Source organism: Falco naumanni, chromosome Z (assembly GCF_017639655.2).
Source record: "Falco naumanni isolate bFalNau1 chromosome Z, bFalNau1.pat, whole genome shotgun sequence".
NCBI lineage: Eukaryota > Metazoa > Chordata > Aves > Falconiformes > Falconidae > Falco > Falco naumanni.
This window is the reverse complement of record NC_054080.1, coordinates 55,827,545-55,851,407: the sequence shown is the minus strand read 5'-3', so window position 1 is coordinate 55,851,407 and position 23,863 is coordinate 55,827,545. Positions and strand designations below refer to the sequence as shown.

At 42.9% G+C, this 23,863-nt stretch overlaps 2 protein-coding genes across 2 annotated transcripts; one reads left to right on the top strand and one right to left on the bottom strand.

The window, feature by feature from the left end:
• Positions 1 to 311: 311 nt before the first annotated feature.
• Positions 312 to 8,909, top strand: CDC37L1 (cell division cycle 37 like 1). Its single transcript, XM_040579897.1, has 7 exons — positions 312 to 564; positions 1,958 to 2,239; positions 3,603 to 3,693; positions 5,772 to 5,887; positions 6,178 to 6,300; positions 7,196 to 7,351; positions 8,181 to 8,909. Exons 1-7 carry the CDS (start codon positions 460 to 462, stop codon positions 8,280 to 8,282), a joined length of 975 nt encoding a protein of 324 aa, XP_040435831.1. The 5' UTR covers positions 312 to 459; the 3' UTR covers positions 8,283 to 8,909.
• Positions 8,910 to 11,405: 2,496 nt separating this feature from the next.
• On the bottom strand, positions 11,406 to 23,100 carry AK3 (adenylate kinase 3). The gene is made up of 5 exons (XM_040579900.1): positions 22,894 to 23,100; positions 18,586 to 18,705; positions 15,544 to 15,716; positions 13,137 to 13,255; positions 11,406 to 11,760 (listed from the first exon to the last, which is right to left on the bottom strand). The coding sequence occupies exons 1-5, from the start codon at positions 23,039 to 23,041 to the stop codon at positions 11,637 to 11,639; spliced, it is 684 nt and encodes a 227-aa protein (XP_040435834.1). The 5' UTR covers positions 23,042 to 23,100; the 3' UTR covers positions 11,406 to 11,636.
• Between the last annotated feature and the right edge of the window lie 763 nt (positions 23,101 to 23,863).

Sequence of the window (23,863 nt, the reverse complement as noted above, 5' to 3'; positions counted from 1 at the left end):
GTCTTTATTTTTCTTTTTAGATACGTCTGGGTTTATAGATCGGCAGACACAGACTTGCGTACGCACATACGTTTATTTTGCCAGCGTCCTGCGGCAGCCCCCAGGGAGGCGGCGGGCCCCCCGCCGGCACGGAAGAGCCCGACACACGGTACTCCGAGCAGGGGGGCGCGGGGGCGCCTCGCCGCCACAGCCGCTGGCCGCCGCGCGCCACCAGCGGCCGGGCCTCGCGGGGGCTGCGGCGCTCCCCGGGGGGCGGCCGGGGCCGGGCCGGGGCCGGGGCGGGGGCGGGGGCCGAGGCCGGGGCAGGCGGACACGGCCCTGCCCGCCCCCGTCCGGTGCGGCTGACGCAGGCCCCGCCCACTTAGGCTGCCGGAACTGGTGCGCTGCCTCATTTCCGGTGAGGTGTGTGCGCGCCGCGGGTGGCGGGGGACGGCGATCGTCGGGGGCTCGGCGGTGGGGATGGCGCTGTGGCTCCCGCGCTCACGGGACGGCGGCCCTCCGTCGGCGGAGGACGAGGAGTGGGGTCAGGGTCCCGCCTCCCGCCCGCGCCTGCCGGAAGCGCAGGTACATCCGTGTCCCCCACCCCTCGCCGCCTCCCGCCCCCGCTGGCGCAGCTCCCCCGGCCCGGCCGGCGCGGAGCGGGTGCGGGCCGGTGCTGCGGGCGCCCCGCCTCCCCCGCGCCCGTCGGCCGACGCCGCTGTGCGGAAGTGGCCGCGGAGGGACGTGGGTCACGGCGGAGCCCGGTGCGTGTCGGGGCGGGGGTGTGCGGAGCGCCCGTCCCCCCGCGGGGCCCGGGAGGGGCAGATGTGCCGCCGCCGCGGGGGGGGGTCTGGTGTCTGCCGCCACCCGGAGCAGCTCCGCGTTTGGCAAGCGGTGCGGAAGGAGCTGCGTGGAAGTTATTCCAGCGTCCTTACGTCTAAAAAGCAGATAAATAGGCGGTGTGTTTCTCTGTTAGCTGGGGCGAGGTGGCGTCTTACAAATTCGTTGTCAGGAATTCTGTGGGTTCTTGCAAGAAGCTGCCATGGCGCTAGTTTTCTAAACAGCGAAATCTTCATCTTGTTGTGAAAGAAGTAAAAATGCTGAAATTCCCAAACAGAAGTTGGCACAACTTTGATGTACCTGCGTTAAGGTTTCCTTCAAATAATCTTTCACCGCTTGTGCTGTCCTTAACACCCCTCTGCCAGATGTTATCAGCACCATGAGTTTCATAATATGGCACAGCAAGGCTGAGGAACTAATGCGTATGGGTGTTTTTTCTCCGCTCTTGGTGAGAAGGCATGGCATACACTTTAGAGGATAATTTCTTAAGTTACCCAGTATGAATGCCCAGCAGACACCTGGAAGCAATAGAAACACTGTTGCTAAGAGATCACTTTTCTGTCCCAGCTGTGAGTGGTGACCTCCTCAATAGATTTGACCAAAAGGAGCATACGCTTCTACTGGGCCTCAGCCACTTCATAACTTAAATTCCACTTTCACTGTCAGTTCAGGGGAAGATGTTGGCCATCTGTTAAGTACTAATCCATACTGGAATGCAGGCAGCAGCAGTTCCTTTACTGTTGTGATCTGACCACAGAACCGATACTTTGTTTCAGAGGTACGTATTCAGGGTATTCCCACCCTTGGCTGTGGCTAGCAATGCAGCCCAAAGATAGGCAGAGGGGTTTCAGCTGCGTCAGAAATATTTTTACAGTCTGGAGACTATTGCTGATAGCAGTACATGATCCAGGATTTTGCAAATGCATTTAACAAAGTTCAGACAGCTTGAATTAGAAATGTTTTTCTAAAAAAAAACAGCTGTACCATACCGTGCTTTGTCACTGCTGCAAATATAATGCTGCATATCAAAGGTGCCTTCCAGGCACGTTGGGTATGGGACTTAGGCCTGTCTGCTCCTGTGCGAACTGTAAACTGTCAATTTTCCCTCCATAAATAGCATGTCTGATTTTTCTCACAGACATACAGCCAAAGGGTTGACTTAGCCTGCCAAAAAGAAAGGGAGTTCATGAAGCACTCTGTAGAATGCACGTGGAACCTAGCAGAAGCCCAGCAAAAACTTGGTAGCTTGGCACTGCATAATTCAGAATCCTGCGATCAGGAATTCGCTAAAGCAGAGACTGAAGCTGCAGAGTTGAGACAGAGAGAGGAAGAGTGGAGAAGAAAAGAAGAAGCACTAAACCAGAGGGAAAGACAGAATCTATGGAACACAGATCCTCTTAGTAAGGAGGTATTTAATAAGGTATGACCCATATCAGTGCATGAAAAGAAGTGTTAGCCTCTTTTTTTTTTTTTTTTTCATTCCCCTTGTTACTAGTCTTGAATGTCTTCTGTGTTCAGTATAGCACAAAACCACAGCATGTGTTAAATGGAAGATAATTTTTTTCTTACTTTGCCTCATGAAAGAGAGCAAGCCGTACTCATACTACATACAGGATGACATTTCTCTACCAGCAGTGCGAATCAGAACTTTAGTGGGTCATCTAGGTATTACCAGCTGGCTATTGCACCTGCAGCCCAGAAATCCTGTTGTATCCTGAGATGCATAAAAAAACCCATGGCCAGCAGGTCAAGGGAGGTGATTCTCCTGCTCTACTCTACTCTTATGAGACCCTGCTTGGAGTACTGCATGCAGCAGTCGGGTCCTCAGTACAGGAAAGACATGGGCCTATTAAAGCTGTTCCAGAGGAGGGCCATGAAAATGGTCAGAGGGATGAAACACCTCTCCTATGAAGAGAGGCGGAGAGACTTGAGGTTGTTCAGCATGGAGAAGGTGTTAGGGAGCCCTTATGGGCCCACCTGTTGCTTATAAGAAAGATGGAGAGAGTTGGGGTTTTTATTATGGCCTGTAGTGACAGCACAAGGTGCAATGGTTTTAAACTGAAAGAGGGTAGATTCAGATTGGGTATAAGGAAGACATTTTTTATGATGTGGGTGGTGAAACACTGGAACAGATTGCCCAGAAAAGTTGCGGATGCCCGATCCCTGGAAGGGTTCATGGTCAGGTTAGATGGGGCTTTAAGCAACTTGATGTAGTGAAAGATGTCCCTGCCCATGGCAGGGAGGTGTGGAACTACGTGAGCTTAATGTCCTTTCCAACACAAACCAGATGCTGGCAAATGTGCTGAACAATAGTTCCTTTGCATGCAGAGTGTGCTTCTCTGCTGTGCCAAATTCTTAAAATGTGGAACTATGAGTTTGCCTCTAGTAATGACTACTATAATACATATTATTTAGCACAAACTTTTTTTTTTTAATAGTAGAATCTCAGCTGTAATTTCGAAGTTTAATTTGAACAGCTAGCACATCTCCTAAGCTCACTGATTTAGCTGCACTCAGGCTGCAGTGTACATGATTCACACTGTTGACAGATCAGTAAGTTCCCACCTAAGGACAGAAGTTTCTCTGAGTTCTTTGGTCAGTAGGCTATAATGAGACGTTTAAACTCTAGTCTGATTTTTAAAAGAAAACCTTCTCAAGAATATGACATGACTCTAAAACTAGAGCATACCATTTAAACAGTAATATATTAAAATACAATACTCCTGTATATAACAAAAAGTATGTCTGGAGTTTCTGTGATAGTACAATTTTTCTCTTCTCAGAGTTTAATTAATCAAAAAAGAAAAGAAATAGAAGATGAAGATGTGTCTGAACCACTTATGCAAAAACATGAACAGAAGATTAGACACTTTGGTGAGTGTGCTTTTTCCAGTATTTTGCAGTTCACATTTCTACAGAATTTGTGTGGGTTTGCTCCTTAGTGTACCGAATGCTAACAAATGAAAGACATGGCTAACAGACTGTTCAGATCTATTTTATCAGGGCAGATAATAATTTCAAAGAAAAATAAGGTCTAAACCATAGAAGCTTGTTAGTTCTTGTGACCAATAAGAACTTAAATTTAAAATGGAAAAAAACCTATTACTGAAATGAGCTTAAGCCCTGGAAACTGAAGTTCTCACAAGTTTTTCTGCTGTTCAGTGGGAAAAAGGCATTCATGGAAATAAAAGTTGTGTGTGCGAAAGTGCATGGGATTATCCACAGCTGTCTCCTTTGAATCTATGTTTTTCTGGTAGTTGCTAAGCTACAGGGGTAATCATTGATTAAAGGGGAATGTAAATGCCTACTGAGCATATGTGTGCATGAAAGTGTGCATGAAATTGTGCATTTCTTAAGATTATATTTTATTATCCACTAGGTGTCACTTCAGCTCTCCTAACTGTTGAACCCCATTAAGCACAAAGCTGATCTTGTAATCTGAAATTTTGATGGTTCTCTGAAGTGCTTTCCATTCTTAGTTACGGTCTGGTTTCAGACTATGGTATAGTATGGCCGTATTTGGAATTCCAGAACAATAAAGAACAAGAGTGACTTGGGAAAACTCAGTTCTTCGCACAAACTTGTTTCTACTGAGCTATTTAGCTTCTAAGGATCTTAAACTGTTTTAAAGAAAGGGTTCCTAGCCCTGTTAGCTGTAGCAGGCCTTGTGAGTACCAGGTACCAAGGTAAGGTACAACAGTGTCAGAGTATGCGAACAGCAGTGAGAGGCACAGGTACCTTAACTGCTAAGTGTAATGATAGTGGAATCAGAGGACATCTCCCCTGCTGTGTATTTCAGCAGAAAAAAAAAGAGGCTTTCTTGTAGGCTTCCTAGCTAAGAGTTGGGCAGAATACTTTTTTGTCTAAATTCAGATTAAGCTGTTACAGAAGCAACCTTATTACAGAAGGTCACAATTTTTTTCCTTACCTCCTAAATTCAAAGCCATGTTGTTATTTTAATTCAAAATGCCCGAGTCCATTGTAAAAAGGGACAGTACATCAATGCTCTTTCAAGTCTCTTGTTCTGTGCCAGCTGCTGCCAAGGGGCACTGTGGACTTCGCTAGCCATATTGCATGAGTCCTGTTTTTGGATCCTGCTCTGGCTTCCAAGCAATAAAACTTATGCTGAATAGCTCTTAAAAACAGCCAAAAGAAATACTAGCCATTGCTTTCTCTTTAGGCATTTGTTTGCTGGAATTAAGATTAGCTTAGGTCATTACCACTGAATTATCTTTAGCCTAGTTATAATTATACGCTGATGGACGGGTAAAGCTGTACTTCTGGTACCTGTTGCCAGTAATGACTCAGTGATACACGAAGGACAATTTTAAGAAGTGGTCTGAGTGTCAAGTTCTGATTTTTAAACTCAGCTCTTTACATGAAGGTAGCTTCATGCTATCACAATTCTGTCTTCTAGTTAATTTTCTGATACTGATGTGGCTGCTTTTTGAGTTCAAGCTGTTCCTGTAATTAAATTCAAATTTCCTAAAAACCTAACAAATCATGTTAGAAGCACTTTCATTTTTGACAGATCACACATTCTTTTCTTTGCATTTTTATTTACAAACATTTAGAAAATTTGTGGTTGTGAGGATCACTGAATGTAAATCTCTATCCACAAACTTTTTAAACTATTTGATGATTTAACTAATAGATACCTACACCACTTTGTTAGTTTGTATGAGAACTGATTAAAAAAACTTGTCGACAATGCTAGAGATGCATTAAATATAGGAAATTGACTGTTAAAATCTACTTTTAATATCTTCAAAGTCTGATTATACCTTCTGGTAATGTATAAATAAACCCCCCATATTTAGCTGCATGCTGTCATTCTGAGGTTAGCACATTGCAAAGGTGTTATATATACTGGGGTATCAATGCAAGCAACTTCCTTGCTGCATTAAATAATTTATCCATTTAGGATATCTTAACTATGTTTCTCTTACTAGGTATGCTGAGTAGATGGGATGATAGTCAAAGATTTTTGTCTGATCACCCATATCTTGTATGTGAAGAAACTTCTAGATATCTCATGTTGTGGTGTTTTCATCTGGAAGCTGAACAGGTATGAAGATTTTTGAAGTCCTGAAAGCATACAGTTTCCCACCTGCACTACAGAAGAAAGAACTCTATTTTAACTGTTCTTCCCACCCTCTAGTTTTTTTAAGAAATACTCTGTAGTGCATTGTCAGATATATATTTCTACCTATGGCTAATTGTCACTCCTCTTGCCTCTGTGAGCATCAGTTCTCACCTATTTAGGAACAAGAGCAAAAGGAAATTATGCTGAATTTTGTAAATATCATCACAGGAAGTATCTTCAAATCATAACTTAATTTTTTTTTTTTTTTTCAGAAAAGAGCTCTGATGGAGCAAGTAGCACACCAAGCAGTTGTAATGCAGTTTATAATAGAAATTGCCAGAAGCTGCAATGTGGATCCAAGAGGCTGTTTTCGTCTCTTTTTCCAGAAAGCCAAAGTAAGTCAACCTGGGTAATGATGGGAGAAACCCTTGATGCTACACAAAGGACCAGTGTTACAGTGGAGGTTTCTTCCTAACCATAAGAGGCTAAACGTTTTTTGACTGACTTAGGCTTATGGGAAAGTGATTTGTTAGCAATTCTTTTCTAGACAGAGTATTTTGCTGTCATTCCAATTCTGAAAATGAAAGTTTAGTGGATTTTTGGTTATCCCAGAGGGAAAGCAAGATACAGCAGGGGAGCAACAGGATTGTTGCAGACTAATAACTAAGTAACAAAAGCGTGCACCAGTTGAAGGACTGATTTTGGCTAATTACAACTGTGTTTTCACAGTGTACCTGTGTATGTATTGTCACAACTTCCCATGTCATTTGCAGTTTGGTGTGGTCCAAAATAGTGTCCCTTTCACATTACTGAAATAGAGCAATCCAGAACTATGCAGCAGAAATGTGGGAAGACTGAAACTGTGGTTTGCTGTAGACTATTCAGTTATTCAAGACTGATGGATTTCAATATTGCCTAAAGGAGTTCAGTTAAAGTGTGAATCAACTTGTCCTTTACTTTTGAACAGAGTGCTACAGCGAGCACCTGTTCTTCTAAGGGTACTTGCTTCTGAGTTGGAGTAAAGGAAAGGCTAAAATTAAATTTATTTTTACATGTCTTTAGATAAATCAGTTAATTTGCTTCTACGTATGAATACTACAGATTGTCTTAAAAAGAAATCTACCTGAAATTTTATTTTTAATTGACTGACATTATTCTTGAGTTGTTTGCAGTTGTTATTCCCAAAAGGTTGTCACATGCATTACTGTGTGGGTTTTTTCAGTGCTGTGTATGTTACAGCTGAAAAGTAAATGTGGCTGAAGTGAAGGCATTTCATTTTTCTTTTTGCAGACAGGAGAGGGCTATTTTGAGGCTTTTAAAAATGAACTTGAGGCGTTCAAGACCAGAGTGAGAATTTGGTCACAATCACATGGCTTTCAAACTATGTTACTACATGACCTCAGTGTCAATCCTGGTCTTGTAGCAGAGCTGACATCCTTTTCACAGGTAGGTTTATTACTTTTAGAAATTAATTTAACTAAAGTAGCATTAGGTGCTGCCTTGAAAAGCTGTACCTTTCTGAAATACAAAGATTATTCCTAGAACTGCTAATGCTCGGGATATAATGTGCAGTATTATCAATATGCAAGGCGTATATGGGCTTTCTTTTTACTTGCTGGAACTGACAAAGCATCAGCATAAGGTCAAAAGCATACATTAGTTCAGTGCCCTTACATTTTCATGCTTAAATAAACACTGCATCATAAAACTGGTCAGGTGCTAGAATTGTATTCAGAGTCTTTACCACAGGCAGTGAAATGAGCTTTCAGTGTAAAATGACTAATCCTGTTCATGCGATTGTTAAGGTAAGGGAAGCCTGCTGTTGTAAAAAAGGAAACTGAGGGTACTCTAGGTCTTTTGTTACAGTACCAGAGATGGCCACCATCCTGGAATGAAGAAGTGACTTAAAAGACTGTCAAAATTAGGTATTAGGGAAGCAGTCATAATGGAAACTACTTATTTGAAATAATTTGATTAAAATGTCTCTCAAGATCAAACAGCTTAATTTTAAGTAAATGTGCAGTCACGTGCTAGAAATACTGAGACTAAATACAAGCTGTGACAGCAAATTTAAAGAATCCTTGACACAGTGAGATGATATTTACTGATTCATTTTTCAGACCTGACCTCCTTACTATTGCAAATTTATCTCCTCTTAAGATGGACAACACAAAGAATCCAACTTAAGCTAAAATCTCTAAATCTCTGTTTCCCTCTATCCCTCCCCCATATATGGTTATAGAGAATTAAGCTGTCAATTTTTCATGTTTTGCAGAACATAGGTGATCTACAAGGTTCCATAAACACAGGTGTCTACAGTTTAAACTCTGTGATACAAAACGATGAAGAAGAATCCAAAATGATGGACACAGTATAGTACTCTTTAAGACTGAAGCCAAGTACTTTTTTTTTTTTTTAACTCTTTTCTCCCCCCAAAGAAACAAACATGGCTATTTTCTTGACACTTATTTTTCTGGGTACTGCACTTTATTTTTAATGTCAGATTTTTGTTGTTGTTGTTTGGTTTTCAGGGGGAAGGGTGGGTAATTCAGAAAAACTTGTAATATCGTTTGAAAATGTGCTGCTAGGTTTTTGGTTGTTCTTGAAGAGCAGGGTTCTCATTGCCGAATGTGAAACTGGATGTGTTTTCTGCTACTAACCTTGCCTTTCATTACTTTAGAAATTAAAACTATGAAAAAAAAAATCTGCACAAATAAAATGTTTACAAGAAGCAGTAGATTCTTGGTAGAATCTACTATTATCTTACTACAGATGTGGACATGTTTCACTCTATGAATATTGGAGATCACAACTGTATCCATGCTACCTTGCTGACATTATAAGCTCTCAAATTTGATTCTCACTAATAGCAATAAATCAGTATCTGGTATCAGTATTTCAGATCTGAATGGATTAGATTAAAACACTGGCTTTCTACCTCTACTAAGGGGATTTAAATGTTACATTGTGCTTTCATTAAATGTAACTTGTTTTTGACCTAAAATGCAAGCATTGCTCGTCTTGCTGGGTTGTGTGATTTCTGAAAGTCTGAGTCTCTTTGAGTTCATATGGCTAACTTCAGATATTTTTTTTAAACCAAGTTTAATTATACAAAGAAGAATTGATGGAGGGAACCTGAGGTACAAGGGTTAGGCTAAGACTTCCGTTTAAACAGAAAGCTTTGTTGCAGTTCACGTGGGGCAAGGTGTCATGCAGGGTTTGAAAGGCATTTCATATGCTGCTAAACTAAACAGGGTTTCTGACATCACCAACGCAAAGTGGACAATCATTAAAAACTTCCTGTTTGAGGAGCTGGAAATCCAAATAATTCTTCTAGACAAGGCCTTCCACTAAACCTGTGCAGTGTTCTACCTTGCCACTATTACAGCGGTTCTGTCTATAAAAATATATGCTTCAGTTGAAAGACTCCAGTGAAGACAGGTTGTATCTCAGATAATGACATTGTCATTACATTGTCAATGTACCAACACTTTAGGTCCTTTACTGCATAGCTCTGATTGTATGTAAGGTCTGGAATGTATCTAGATTTCAATAGTTTGATGCGCAGTCTACATGCAGTTGCTGATTTAGGCAAAAGCTGTGCTGATAATCCAGTAATTTTCAGCTTTGGCTATAGCAGAGGTAAGGAAAAGCCTTAAGTCTGCAGTACATATGAGTATAAATGCAGCAGCAAAAGTAGGAACTCCAGATCCACTGACAAAAGTAGCTTTTCATGTGCCTTGTGCTCTGTAGCAGTTCTGCAGGCAGGCTGAGGATGTAGGAGGCAAGCAGCAGCTCTGTCCCAGATGCAAATTGGAGATAACCAGCTTCAGTAGTCTTTTTTTTTTTTTTTTTTTTTTAAACGTTTGACAGATACTCCGGAGAGGATAACTAAATACTGCTTTCTCTTTAATAATTAGTTAATTATTAAGGGAAACTAGTAACTTCAGGCTTTTTACCTGAATGTTACGTACAAGTACGTACAAGTGATGCAATTGCTACCATTAGCAGTAGAGCCACAACATAGAGCAACCTGTGATATACTGAAACTTATTTTTTAAGTTTTTAAGAGGCTAAAGCTGGATGGTGTGGGAATAAATAATAAGGACATTTCCTCCTCCTCCTCGCTAACTGAAACTTATGTAGGTTGGCCATAAAACAAGCATAGCTGCTTTTTATTGAAATGAATGCATAAACAGAAGTGAGCAGCACATCAGGGTTTCTCATTGTCATGTGGCAGCTACTGTTTTCTAACCGTGACTCTTTCAAGGAAGTGTATCTCTAAACTTACTCAGACTACAGCCTCCATATAGACATTTTTGAATATGAAAGTACAGGTGGTCAGCCCTTCTTTAAAAGGTAAGGAGTGCTGCTTGCAGTGACAGCTGCTGCCTATACTGCTTATTTACTGTAACAGGAAAGCTTTAAAAATTCTACAACAACCACCTTTTTTAGGCTCAATGTGTCTCAATATCGATAATGTGCTAAAACTAGACATGGAAATGTAGCCCAAGGTACATCAACACCACAGCTCTGCAGTTGTTCAGAGTCAGTGTGAAAGGAGGTTGGGACCTGCATTAGTAGGACACAGCTACTTCAGACTACGCCTAAGCAGAGCTGTTTGTTCCTCAGGTTTTGCTGACTCTTCTTGAAATTCTCAAATATGATGAGCATGAAAAAAAGGGGTTAGAGAGTTCACTTTAAAACAGCAGTGTCTGCATTACCGGGACTACTAGAAAGTGTGGCCTGTGTAACTCCAGTTATGTAGTGAATAAATACAAGAGCTGGTCAGAGACATGCATTAGTATGAACTCATGAAAACCAGTCAAACTCATACAATAAAACTTGGTACAGTAATAAGATGAAGTTAATAATTTGACCACTGGAAATCCTGGCACATGCATCAACGATCAGTTGGTTTTTTGAAGACAGTTTTCACTAGTCAAGATCATCTAGCTACAAGGTTACCAGATTACACTTAATCTATTCAGTATCTGCTGTCTTTTTACTAATAAACAGCTGCACAAAGACAGAGGCTTTAGCAAACTTGTTACACGTAATTGAAACTCCATTTCTTGTGCCTACAAGATAGCTGCTCTGAGAGCAGAAATATAAACATAGTAATAAAGCAAATCATCCAAGCAAGTGTTAAGGGTAATTTAAACCCAGCAAAATCAACGAATATCTATGCAAGCAAAGCTAAAAGAAGGTAACTGTCTTCCATGACATATCTATCTATCTATCTATATATCAATTCTGGTCTGAAATGACTTTTTGCAGGATGGCAGTAATGGTTCTGCACAGCTTCTGGCTGGCCCCAACCAATCGCACATGCAAGAAACATGCTTTCATATCCTTGTCATTGCTTTGCACTACATTTCCTAAGTGAGTAAATCAATGAACGTGCTTTCTAATTAAGCTGTATTCTGAAATGCGTTTCCTTCACCAGAAAGTATTTGCAAACAAATATTTTCTGAACAAAAGACAGAAGAGTAGCTGCTTTTGATAAATCAGTTACTATATTATAAAAACTAGGTATATTTAATACATAAAAAATACAGCATTAAAGTGAGAACCACAGGCAACAAAGTTTTATCATAGTATAAGTTAAGGACAACATTAGATTTTAGTTATTTATCAGTCTGGTAGACTACTTAGAGAAATCCTCGATTGCTGCTTCTTATGTAATCAAGTGTGAGCTATGACAGATGAGCAGAGGTTAGACCTGTTTTCACCTGGGTGTGGCAGCATCTTGCTGGCTCACATCTGGCAACTTTGTTTGGAGGAAAGCATAGATATGTGGCCAGATCTTATTGGTTTCTGTTCCAGAGAAGGATTTCAATAACCCTTTTTCCCTAAGAAAGAAAAAAAACAAAGCATTACAGAGGTCCAGCTGTTTAATTGTTCCAAGATCTGCACCTCACTTTAAGATTGCCCTGGCAGGAGTGTGTGAATACGCGTGTGATCTAACACCAAGAACAGCCATAACGTTGTTGTGGTTGTAACACTGCAGGCTGGGCATGCATCCTCAAACAGTGAGCTGTTGGCCACATCAGTTCATAAAACTGGCAGCTGTCCACAGAGTACTTAATAACAATGAAAGGCAAAAATAAGAAGCGATGCAGTTGTATAGCACATGCTACAGGGCACTCATCCAAACAACTGTGACTAACCCAGGTGTTGTAAAGTCACACCTCAAGGATTAAAGAAGATACATCAGAACAAGCAAGTAAACCAGGCCCAACCAAGTTATTCTGAATTAGTTCCAGTAGCTAGTTTTATCTGTGAAGTATGCTAGTATCAGTAATAGTAATAGCTTAGGCCCATGTCTTACTGTGGTGCTTTGAGGCATTTTCGCTTCAGAAAAGCCACCAGTCAGGGAAACCCATTGTCAATCCAGAAAAACTCCTTTAAAACTTAACCACCCCAAAGATGGAGCTTCTAGTCTTCCACTCAACAGTTTCAGTAGAGCATAATGAAGGGTGGTAGATACGGAGATTGAGGAAGGACAGTCGCTTCAGGATGTTGTCAAAGGCAGTCTTGTTTCTTTGTCTAGGCACGGCAAGACTACAAAGCTCTACATGGTGACCTACTATTATCTATATAGATTAGCAATGTGATATTTGCAGCTTTACATTAAGAGAAACTTTGTGTATAATTCTGGCTATTAAAAGAACTAATAATGTGCTATAGTTCCACAGTGCAAATGGCTGTATTCTTAAATAGCTACTTACTGCCAAAGAGTCTTGCTAGCTGTGCCCATCACAGTCCTGTTCTTAGAACAGCCAATTTTAAATCCCTATTAACAGTTCTTCTATTTATGTATCGCTTCTTGACCCCTTGCCCTTGTTAAGAGGGCTTCTACTTACACACCCAGAAGAGAAAGGACTGTTAAAATCTTCCAAAAAAAGGAACTGTCTACTACCTTACTAACCAGAGCTATGTTGCTCGGAACAGTACTATAATGGACTGAATAATGCAGAGCACTCTTTTTAAAGCTAAATATGGCTACGGGGAAAAGGTCTTTTGCTAAGCAGGCTCGTTGAAGAGGTTTTCTGCAACAATGGAAAACTACTAATTTTACTAGGTTGTTTTCTTATTGAGTTGATGAAAGATCCACTGCTACTCACCACATTCACCGTTGCAGTATCTCTGTAATTGAAGAGATCTGTTCCTCGCTATGCTAATGGAGAAGCTTTTAGAGTGTGGAAGAATAGATTTTACTACTTACCGATAATATTCTAGAACAGGTTTTGTTTGCGCATCATAAGCCTGCAGCCTCTTGGTAACCGTCTCTGGTTTATCATCATCACGCTGAACAAGTGGCTCTCCGGTAATATCATCAATGCCCTAATTATGGTTAAAAGCAAACACTGGTATATATTTCTTATTTCTATTCTTCATTTTCTATTTAAATTACTATCAGTTTCCAGTTAGTCAAGATGTAGATTTCTGCTTTTAAAGAGAAAAGCTATTGCCTATATCTCATCTGGAAATAAAGATAGACTGTTTTACTGGAAAGTCAACATCAGTTAAAAATATTTTCTCGGTATTGGCAATGAACACCAGGTCATAGTAACTTGACTAATTTGTCCTCTGGAACTTTCATTGAATATGGGAAATACGTAGAAAAAAAACCTGCATATGAGGGAAAACAATATTGTTGGTAACGCGTTCCTGTAACAGGAAACAAGCAAGAGACCAACTGGTCCTTTGTTTGACAAGACTGAAATGGGGAAAGGAGTTAATGACCCTTTGATTTTAAGTTGCAAAACAGAACAACAGCTGTACAAAAAATGGCATAAAAGCCAGCTGAAGTTTTTCTAGGATTCAGTGAACAGTAAATATAGTCCTGTGGACTATGACAGCTTCTACTTTACTGCACCTCTCACCTCCAATTTACTGAAGTGCTTTAAGCGATCACAGAGCTTTTAAGCCTTGAAAGCAGCAGTGACTGAAGAAATTACTGACCACGGGCATATCTTATGAATGACTAGCTAGTGACATAAAAATTGGGTTCCTTCTCAGGGGCACTGAATCATCATGCATCTAAGGACAGGACATGACCCACCACAGATAGGAGGCTTTTTGCCCCTTTGTACATATTAACTAAATCCTCAAGAATTTTGATTTTCCCTAATGACAAGTTTAATACGACATCTGGAGTGAAAACATGAGTGATCTTGTAAGTGCAAAGCCAATTACAGCACAAAAAGTTTTTCTTTCCTGCTTGCATTCTGGCAGTCAGTTTCAGAAAATCAGTAGCCATCAGTGTTCGGTAAGCTGCTCAGTTCATGAAGGTGTGAAGAAAATCTGTTCCAGAACATCTGTATCATACTAGAGATGGATTTATATGGTCAAACTTACCTTGTTTACATAATACAATCATTTAAAATACTCAAGTGTTTCTTTCTAGGATCTGTGCAGACAGCCATACCAGTGCCCTCACTGCCCATCAAATACTGAGCCTTCAGCCTCGCATTAACTCTAAAACCATAATCTTTTGGTTCTGTGCAGTAAGTAAACATTTTGCAGGTCTATTAGATAAGAGTCAATGGTGTTTCAGCTGTTCAGCTCCATTCCATGGTTTCAATTAAACACTGCAGTCTACTTTACTGTCTTGTGATATGCCTGCCAATTACTGGAAGGTAGAGTCAAGTGTTCCTAATGGCAAAGCTGTTGCAGCTGAAGCCTGCTCTTTGGTAGGTCTGGTAATTCTCTGTCGCAGCTTGCCTATGCTCTTCTGCAATTAAAAATAACCATGTCTTAAACCACCACATTTTAAACAATGCAAAGGCAGTGTTTCCAGTTACTCGCTTCCAGTGCCTACCTGCTATTTCAGCTTGCCTCTTTTCCTGCAACACCGAAATCCAAAAACTAGAGGGCCTGCTATGCTTCCCATGTAACTTAATAGAGCTTCCAGGTGAAATGTGATGCTGCAACAGGTAAGTTACGTAGAATTATGGATGAAGTACTGCTTAAGCTGAGTTACACTAAAGCTAATCCAAGTTCCTCAAAAATCTTAAGGTAACAATGTACAATCATTATCTTCAAGTTTACTATTCTTCTTCAGGATATCTCGAGCCATAACCTCATTGATCTGTTTAGAAGGTTCCCTGGCTGGCAGGCTTCCACATTGAATTCCTTTGAAAATACCCACCCTGGTTAAATATAAACACAGGGAAAGCATTAAGTGGATTCTTCTAACTGATGATTCAGTGTGCTTCCTAGATACAAAAAATGAGTCCTCAGGAGGAAGGAAAAGGAAACTACGTTTTGGACTGCACAGGCTGCAAACTTGCAGAACAGGCTAAGAACATGTCCAGCTCCTACGGCAGCATGCAAGACACAGAGCATTCCAGATCAGTGAACAGCTTTAACAAGAGCTTACAAAACACATGGTGTTTCATTCTGCAAGGGACAAAACACACTGTCCATCAGCTTGAGCTTCTACCACATCACTAACACACCCTCAGACGCAGGATGTTACCAGAAAGGTTCCGCGCTCCTAAGGGATAAAATGAGGCTTTTTCTTCTGAGCTAGTGTGTTTGCAACAACACAGGCAACAATATTTTACTGCAATTACCAAATGCAATGCAATGTTTATTTAGCACCAACACCAACGTGTATTGCTTACCTGCACTTTGGGAGGACTGAATTCAAGATTGTATACTCTGCCACTGGCAGGGTGGATCCAACGTGCTGTGAGCCGACATTTTATGGTCTCAAATGGCACATCTAGGTCAATCACAGTGTCTATTTGACATTCTTTATCCAGGGCTTCTGCCTGAGCAACCGTTCTGGGGAAACCTTTTTAAAGGAAACAATTCCATAAAAATCCAAAGGCAGAGTTATAGCAAGAACTACCTGGATTCAGTCATTAAAAGAAAATAACTGTCAGAGAAAAAAAAAAAAAAGCATCATTATACTGTAAAGGCTGAAGAGCTATCAGAGTTTCCAAGTATTTTTCAGTGTGTCATGGCATTTTAACTTGTTTAATGCCTCACAGCTTCCATTTCCTCATTTCAGTTAACCATCTTCCCAAAAGTATAACACATAAATGCAAAAAGACCCCATACTCATATGTACTACATACCACTATATATATCGAATAAAAGCACTGTATACACATTTTAAACTGTAGAAGCTACAGGCAGATCACTCAGAGGTCTGCAACAACCTAGAAATGTTAATGATAACTCTTATTTCCACAGTTGTGCAAGTCTGGCTTAAGGAGACGACCATTACAAACCTATTTTATTCAGTTGCAGTAAGCCTAGTTTTCTACCTCAGGCAGTCCAGGATTAATTTTACATAAAAGAATAGCTTTAGAAAGAGTTCTGGAAATTCTTTTGTATTAAACCGTCCACAGGAATGATGACTGAGAACACTTCAGGCTGAACAGGAATCTCTCTTCATTAAAAGACACTGCATTTTGCCCCATGAACTCTATGGCTCTGATAGTGTGCCTTTAAAGGCCTGTGTTAGGAGGAATCAGGGGAACTTAAAGGAAACAGTGAACAAGAAGGGCAACTTAAGGGGGAAACAGTGAACAAGAAAGCTCTCCACAAAGAATTTAAAATGAAAAATGCACAAGATTTTAGTAGTCAAAGCTACTGCAGAAAATGCTATAGCACCATAAATTCACTGAAGCAACACCTCTACCCACAAAGTTCTTGCACCGTCTCACATTCTTCAGGGCTTGTAATTTTCATCGTACTATACAAGTAAACTTCCCCGTAAAGGCAAGGACTTATAAGTACATACTTCAGAAACTCTTATTTGCATAACATTGGTTGATGGGTGTTCCTGAGCAAGGAACCAGCCAAGAACTAGACTTACAACAGAAAAAAAAAGAATACTTTATGATTTAAGGCTACTGTGTCGTGTCTAGCACATTGCAAAAGGAAAGATTTGATTAACTCAGACCAAGCTCTTGCTTGTGCATTAATGATGCACCTGCTTCGAACCACAGTCATCAACTGCCCTCATCCTATTTCTCTCATGTTCACATTATCTCATGGAAGTGCTTCTAAATGTTAAGAGAAGACTTCCTCAAGAAATTAATGTGCCTTTACAAAAGCATTTCATTGAAACGAAACCAGCATTTGCTGCATACAGTGTTTTCTCAATAGAGAAAAAATAATATACCAAATGCAATGAATAATGAATTCAGGAACAGAGAATAGTGCCCTAATTATACAGCACTAAAATCTAGGCAGATCATACCCACACACACGACTCAGACTGCTACATCTGCTATGACTAGGAGCCACCAACCTATTGTAAGGTAGTGGAAATGAGTATTTGGCTAAGTGAGCACACAAGCAGCTCAGCGACTATTTAGTTTGACCTAACTGACCTCAACTGTTTGTTCTGCGTTGCAGTTATCAAACTAAAGACTTCTGGTTAACATATTTCAATAGAACAGTATTGTTTCTACAGAGCTGATTACGCCAGAGCTACCACTAGTTTAATTCACTAAGTCTTATTACAAATGCCGATGCAGACAAAATTTCTGCTCTAGAAGTTTAGAGAAGGCAGCACATTAGCATGCAGCAAAAATTGATTTATTCTCTTACAGTCTCCACACCGTCCTCCTGTTAAGAGTTGCCAGTATGCCCAGCTATACTGCTACACATCCAGATCCACAAGGCTTGGAACTGTGTGTACACAGGACCTGGAACTAAAGAAAAAAAAAACAAACCACATCTGCAGCTCTTTCCTTTACTGATTAAGTTTCATTGTGCTGTTCGCTGTGGGAATTAAGCCTTTGTCTTCACTAAAGAGGAACATAACTGTGACTAAAGCCACCAGAACAGATCACAGTACTAGAAGCAATTATAATAAACCACTAAGGGACAGAGTACTGTGGATTTTTCACTCCCTCTAAATAAAAAGCCACACCAACAACTTTTTACTTTTATCTACTGAGACAGGTTATGACAAGAATCCAAAAACACACACATCCAGCCTACACATTATCTCTGTACTGCGCATCCAACTGTTCTCCCATGGGCTGCAGTAACAAGAGCCATTCAGTTCATGAAGACAACAGCAAATGCATTTTCTCTACCATGAATGCTGAAGCAATGAACTTATACTGCGGAATTCCAGAAGTATTCACTCTAGAGAACACAACCACAGAGCAAATGAAAGAGCCCTTTTGGAGCACTTAAGCAGTGTTTTTGTTAGTGATTTAATACACCCCGCACTGCTGCAATTCTTGCTTTCCATGCTTACTTTGTTCCTGCATCACGTACCTACCTTTCTATTTAAATAATTCCTCAGCCCCATTCTTCTAAAGCGTTGCATTCCCCGAGGACTTTAACAAGAAAAGGCTTTAAAAAAAAGAAACTTCTCAATGCATATTTTAAAGGGGAACTAGAGCATAAGAATGACCAGAATTGAAATTTTACTGGAGTGTAGAACTACCCTTTTCAACAAGAATTAAACATAACTGTTAATGCTCTGAAGGTGGGGTGCACCCAAAGCATTTTACAGCCAAAGAAACTGGGGCAGACTAGCTGCCGAAGGTTTCATAACAAGCTGGCAACAAATACTGTCCAGTTACTATGACTCGAGGATGGCTACTGGATTGTAGCTAACCACAGGTGACCAAAGCTTTCCAGTGCAGATTTTCTGGCCATACGTTGTGATACCAGATATACTAACTTACCATCCAACAGCCAGTTGTACTGATCTAGACCTTTTAGTTCATTCAGCATTAGTCGTGTCATGATGTCGTCTGGAATAAGCTGCCCTTGATCAATGTAGGACTTGGCAAGGATTCCAACTTCTGCAAAAGTAAAAGAAGTTGCATTACACTATCTCTGACTGCCAGCAAGCAAAAAAAAAAAAAACCACAAAAAAAACAAGCCTGCAAAAAAATTGTTTTGATCAGGATGGTACAGAACAGTAAAGCTGTAAACAAGACAGACAGTATGCTTGCTGTATCAGAATATGTATCAGATTGATTTGATCAGTCTGTAGTTCCACAGATGGCAACAGGGTATTCAGCACACCTCTATCCCTACACCCTCCAAATAATAACTAGTAAATATTTGAAATATTAGGTTCCAAAAACTAAAATCAGGAAAAGCCATTAGGTAAAAAGAGTCTTCAACAGGAGAAATGTAAATGATAACACGTTCGTTAAAATACCAGCCTGATAACCTTGAAAAAAATCCTGTCAAGAAAGCTGTTTTCTCAGTTTTGTGGCTAGTACTAACTTAGAGCTTCACTACAAAGAGGAACACCTTTGGTATTTAAGAAAGCAGTATGCAGTGGGGCACACTTGCCAGATATGTATCTTTATGGCTACTAGAGTTACAAGAGGATGTTTATAGATATTGTACGCTATTTATGGGAGTGTGCCGACACTAGTATTTTCCCATGGAACTGACTAACCTTTAATACCAGTCATTTAGCCCACTGGCTCACTAAAATGCCATCCACACATCACAATTCCAGATATCAGACCGTGCTCCTACATGACAGGCAGTAGCATGCTGTAGTTCACCCAAATCATGGTATAGCCACGAGGAAATTAATTTGCCTGGGCTGTGTCTCAGACACAAAGTCTTTGTGGCCTTTGTTTATAAAACAATTGCCCAATTATCTAAGTTACCCAGAACAGCAGCTAGATTGATTTTATTGTGTACCTGCAGAAGCCTTTACTTGCAGCCAATTCGTATCTAGTTACAGTAAACTAACCAGAAAACAGGATGCACTGACATACCAACACAAGATACAACTGCTTTCAGCAGAGAGCAATGAAGAATGCCAGGCCCATCACTGGATGCAGTACTGGCACATGTCAGAGTACAGGGGCCCTTCTTCAGACAAAGCAACTGAAAAGCAATATATGCCCTCAAGTAATACAAACAGTAGCTCTGGTACTGGGAGAAAAAATAAAGTAATAAAGGGACGATTTCCCCGTATTGAGTGTTCACGTCTACAGTCAGGCTTTGAAAGGTTTGCAGACCATTGTGGAAAACAGTCAGACTCTCGTGCTTGAGTCCTCCAGCCCATCACAAACTGGAAGAAGGTCACAGTCTGCCTGGGTACAAAGTGTCTATTCTTTTCTGTACTTCCTTTCTTTGAGGTCAGCAAGTCATACTTCTTTTATTATTCTAGTGCACTTTGAACTATATGCCCTGAAAAAGCAGCCTGACAGAAGGAATAAAGGACAACTAGATAGTTTAATGTGTACTTGACGCTTGGATGTGTTACTGAGCTAGGCTGCAGCATTGCTTTAGCCACAGTGATCTAAGAATACGTACAAGGCAAGGTTGATAAGAGATTGGTACTAATATATTTTGGAAAGACAGGTGAGCTTTTGGGCCCAGAGAGCTTTAGAGTACAGCATGCTGTAAGGGCCTATTATTAGACCAACAGATCTGGAAACATGCTGCCTCTTTCTACAAACCTCAGTTTTTTTAAAAAGTCACTATTACATAAGAAAAAGACAGGCACAACTGTACCCAAACAGTTACATATTAGGACAAAAGGTTTGTACACCAGACCATAGCTGCTTTTTTTTTGCTTTTTTTTTCCCCCCCCCTATTGTTGGTTGTGGGATTTTGTGATGGTTTTGTTGTTTTTATTTTGTTCTGTTTTTCTCAGCTTGAGCCTGAAACCATTACAGGCATGGCAATCTTCGGAATTAAAGGCAACACAGGTTTCCTTCCTGTCTAGGTGATAACAGGTATCCACGTTTCATGGTTTCTCAAAAGACTGGCATGTATTAACCACGGTACAGCAAACCAGCCCTAACCATATTCAGACAAGAGGTTGCTTAGCACTAGAGAGGTGGTCATAGACTCTCCACTCTCCAAAGCAGCAGAGCGTGGTAGTAACTGCAAATCGCTAAGGATGCTCACATGTTCAACAGGACTTTTCAATAAAGTCCGTTTTCAGAAGACAGCAAATGCCAAAAAATGGCACCATATAACTATTGTTAATTATATTTAATTTTCCAAGGGTTTTAACCACTCAACTTAGCCTAACATAGTTCCTGAAGAACTGGCAATTGCAGGACTCTTCGATGATAATCAAAACTCACAAACTCTTTGCCTTGACCAAACTTGTCAAAGCTCTCTGAGTGGCCTCTCAGTCCCTCTCCTTCCTTCACCACACTACTTAACTCCTGCTACCTCACTATTTGTCTCAATCCTTTGGAGACTTTTCCTGCAACGAGTGGCTCACTTCCAATAAAATTAAAACAGAGCTTCATCCAGGTTAATTAGTGAATGAAAAACTGCAGCAGATTCCTGTAAGTTCTACGCTAGCTTATTCAGAGCAAACTTCATCATCTCTTACACCCTCCACTGGCTTCTCTCCTCATATTCAGGGTTTTAATGTGTCTGCTACACTTTCATTCCACATCTTGGTTCTCATTCTTTCATCTGTCAAACCCACCTAGAACACTTAGCCAAATCACTTTTCTTTCTACTGCTTCATAACTCCCTCCTTAAATCAAGCAGTGGGGTATTTTCCACTTCCAGTTTCCTCTTCTCACACACCCTTCAGCTCAATGGTGCTGCACTTTGATCTTGCTTCCGAGACGTATTAAAAGAGCAAAAAAACTTAAGTATTTATTAAACAACCTATTTCCTTCATCTTCTGGGACGCCTTCCATTCTCATTAGGTCTTACTTACACTGGAAGCTTGTAATAGCAACAATTCTGGTTCTCTCATCCTCTGTAAATAAAAACTTAAGCTTATGCAGCCAGACAGACAGAAAAAGCATGAATGTGATCAGACATGCCCGTGCAGGTGGTGCTCCTAGCAAATGTTTAACTTGTAGATATCAATTGTAGTGAAGTCAGTCAACTAAGCCGAAGTCATCGTTCTTACAGAGCAAACAGAATTTGTGTGAAAAGAGATGTAGAAATCACATCACAACTGATTTCATAATACAGATAATTTTTCACCTTCCAGCATGCTTATACGCTTCCAAAACCAAGACTGCCAGTTCCCTGATCATAACACTGCAGTGATGCTTACAGGTCAGTGTAGCCCTCTGCAGCTTCAAAGTCCTGGAAGTAATAACACCCTCACTTCATGACATGCAACCTGAAACAGATCTGACAAGGCTTTCAACCCCATCACGTAGAAAAGTGGATATGGAAGTCAGGAGGGGACCTTTCATCACTGCAGCAATCCACTGGAGCTGTGGCATCTCCACAGAGCCAGGGGTTGAGCCTGGCTCAACCCAGCGAGTGTAACACACATCATCCCCTGACACAAGCAAGTGCGCGCATGCACAGGCCGTGCTGAAGCCTAGGCACTGCAGGAGCTTGTGGCAACGTAATAATAATTTCAAAAACACAAGGCAAGCAGTTTGGAGATTCTGCCCATTGCTTTTTGAAAGCACCACCACTGTTATGCCAGTCACGTTGGGACCAGGCTGCCTAGTTTTGGAATAGCTGGTAATGCCAGGCACCTCCACCTCCAGCCATCTAATGGAGATTCAAAAAGGTCCCATTGCCCAGAACTCCTCCTCTTTGCCCCATCTGTTAAAAACACGAGTAGTTTCCCCTTTCAAGACGTTCCAGCTGGACGGCCGTCAGAAACATCTGCAAAGAACGCTGGGTGCTTACGGCGGGGCGGTGGTGCGGTGTTACAGCACAAGGAAAAGGGCATAAACCGCTGGGGTGGCCGGTGGGCTCGTAGCGAGGATGCCAAGGAACAGCCTTCAGAGGAGCCCCAGCCCGAGCCCGGAGGCTCACCGCCGGGGCCCCCAGCAGGGCTGTGTGACAACGCCCAGCCTCGGGGGGGTGGGCACACAGAGGGGGCCCGGGCGCGGAGCGGGGCGGGGGGCAGGGCAGGGCGGGTGGGGGAGGCCCGTCCCCCGGCCGGAGCGGGGCTGTGTCAGGCGGGAGCTGCCCGCCGGGCTGCGCGGGGCCGGTGTCTTGGCCCGAATCCTCCCCACAGACACACACGCCCCCACCCCCCGGCTCTGGAGCCTGCCCATTCCCACCTGTCTTCTTCTGCATGTTGTCTCTCAGCAGGTCGCCGCTGGAGAGGTGCTTCATCCCGAAGTGTTTGATGATCCGAGCGGAGACGGTGCCTTTCCCGGAGCCCGGCGGCCCCATGATGACGGCGCGCAGCAGCGGCGGCACCACCATGCTGTGCTACGGGCCGCGGCCGGGCGGGGCGGGCGGGGGGAGCGCCGCCTTCCCGATCCGCCGCCCTCCGCCCAGGGGCAGGCGGCGGTGTCTCCCCCGGCTGCCAGTCAGGGGCGGGAGGGAGCCCTGACGTCGCCGCGCCGGGGCGGGGGCGGGCCGCGGCGCCGATCGCGAGTTGGAGGGAGGCGAAGCGCCGCAGGGCGCTGGAGTGGCGGCGCCGAGCTGCCGAGCGGCCCCCTCGCCCCGCGGCCCCGTGCCGGCCGCCTCGGTCCCCGCCGCTGCTCCCGCCCTGCGCGGCCGTGCGGGCTGGCCGGCACAGCGCGCGTTGCCTGGCGCTCACCCGAAGGCTGCTGGGGCTGGCGGCACGTCCCGTCGCCCTCGCTGCCCTGCCCGGGCGCCGCGGGGCTGCGGGTGCGGGCTGCGCTGGGCCCCGCTGCCGGCTCCGCCGCCCCCTGCCGCAGCCCCGTGGCCAATAACCTCCGACCGTGCGGTGCGGTGCGGTGCGGTGCGGGCAGCTCCGCCAGCAGAACGCGGGGTCTGCGCTTTCGTTAAGGTGCTGGAATGTGAGCTGCTGCCGCAGCTGGCCTGGCGTTGGGCGGCGCGGCGCCCTCCCCAGGGACACCCGCGGGACCCCCGCTACCGGTGCTCGGCGGAGCGGCAGCTGGCGCCGCGCGGTGCGCGCCCACCCGCCCGCAGGCCGGGGCAGAGCCTGCCTGCCGCAGCCGCTGGGTGCTGCTGGGCCGCCGCCGCCGGGAGCCGGGAGGGCGGCGGTGGACACCTCCTGTCACAGAAAAGCCGAACTAAAGCCGAAACACGGATTAA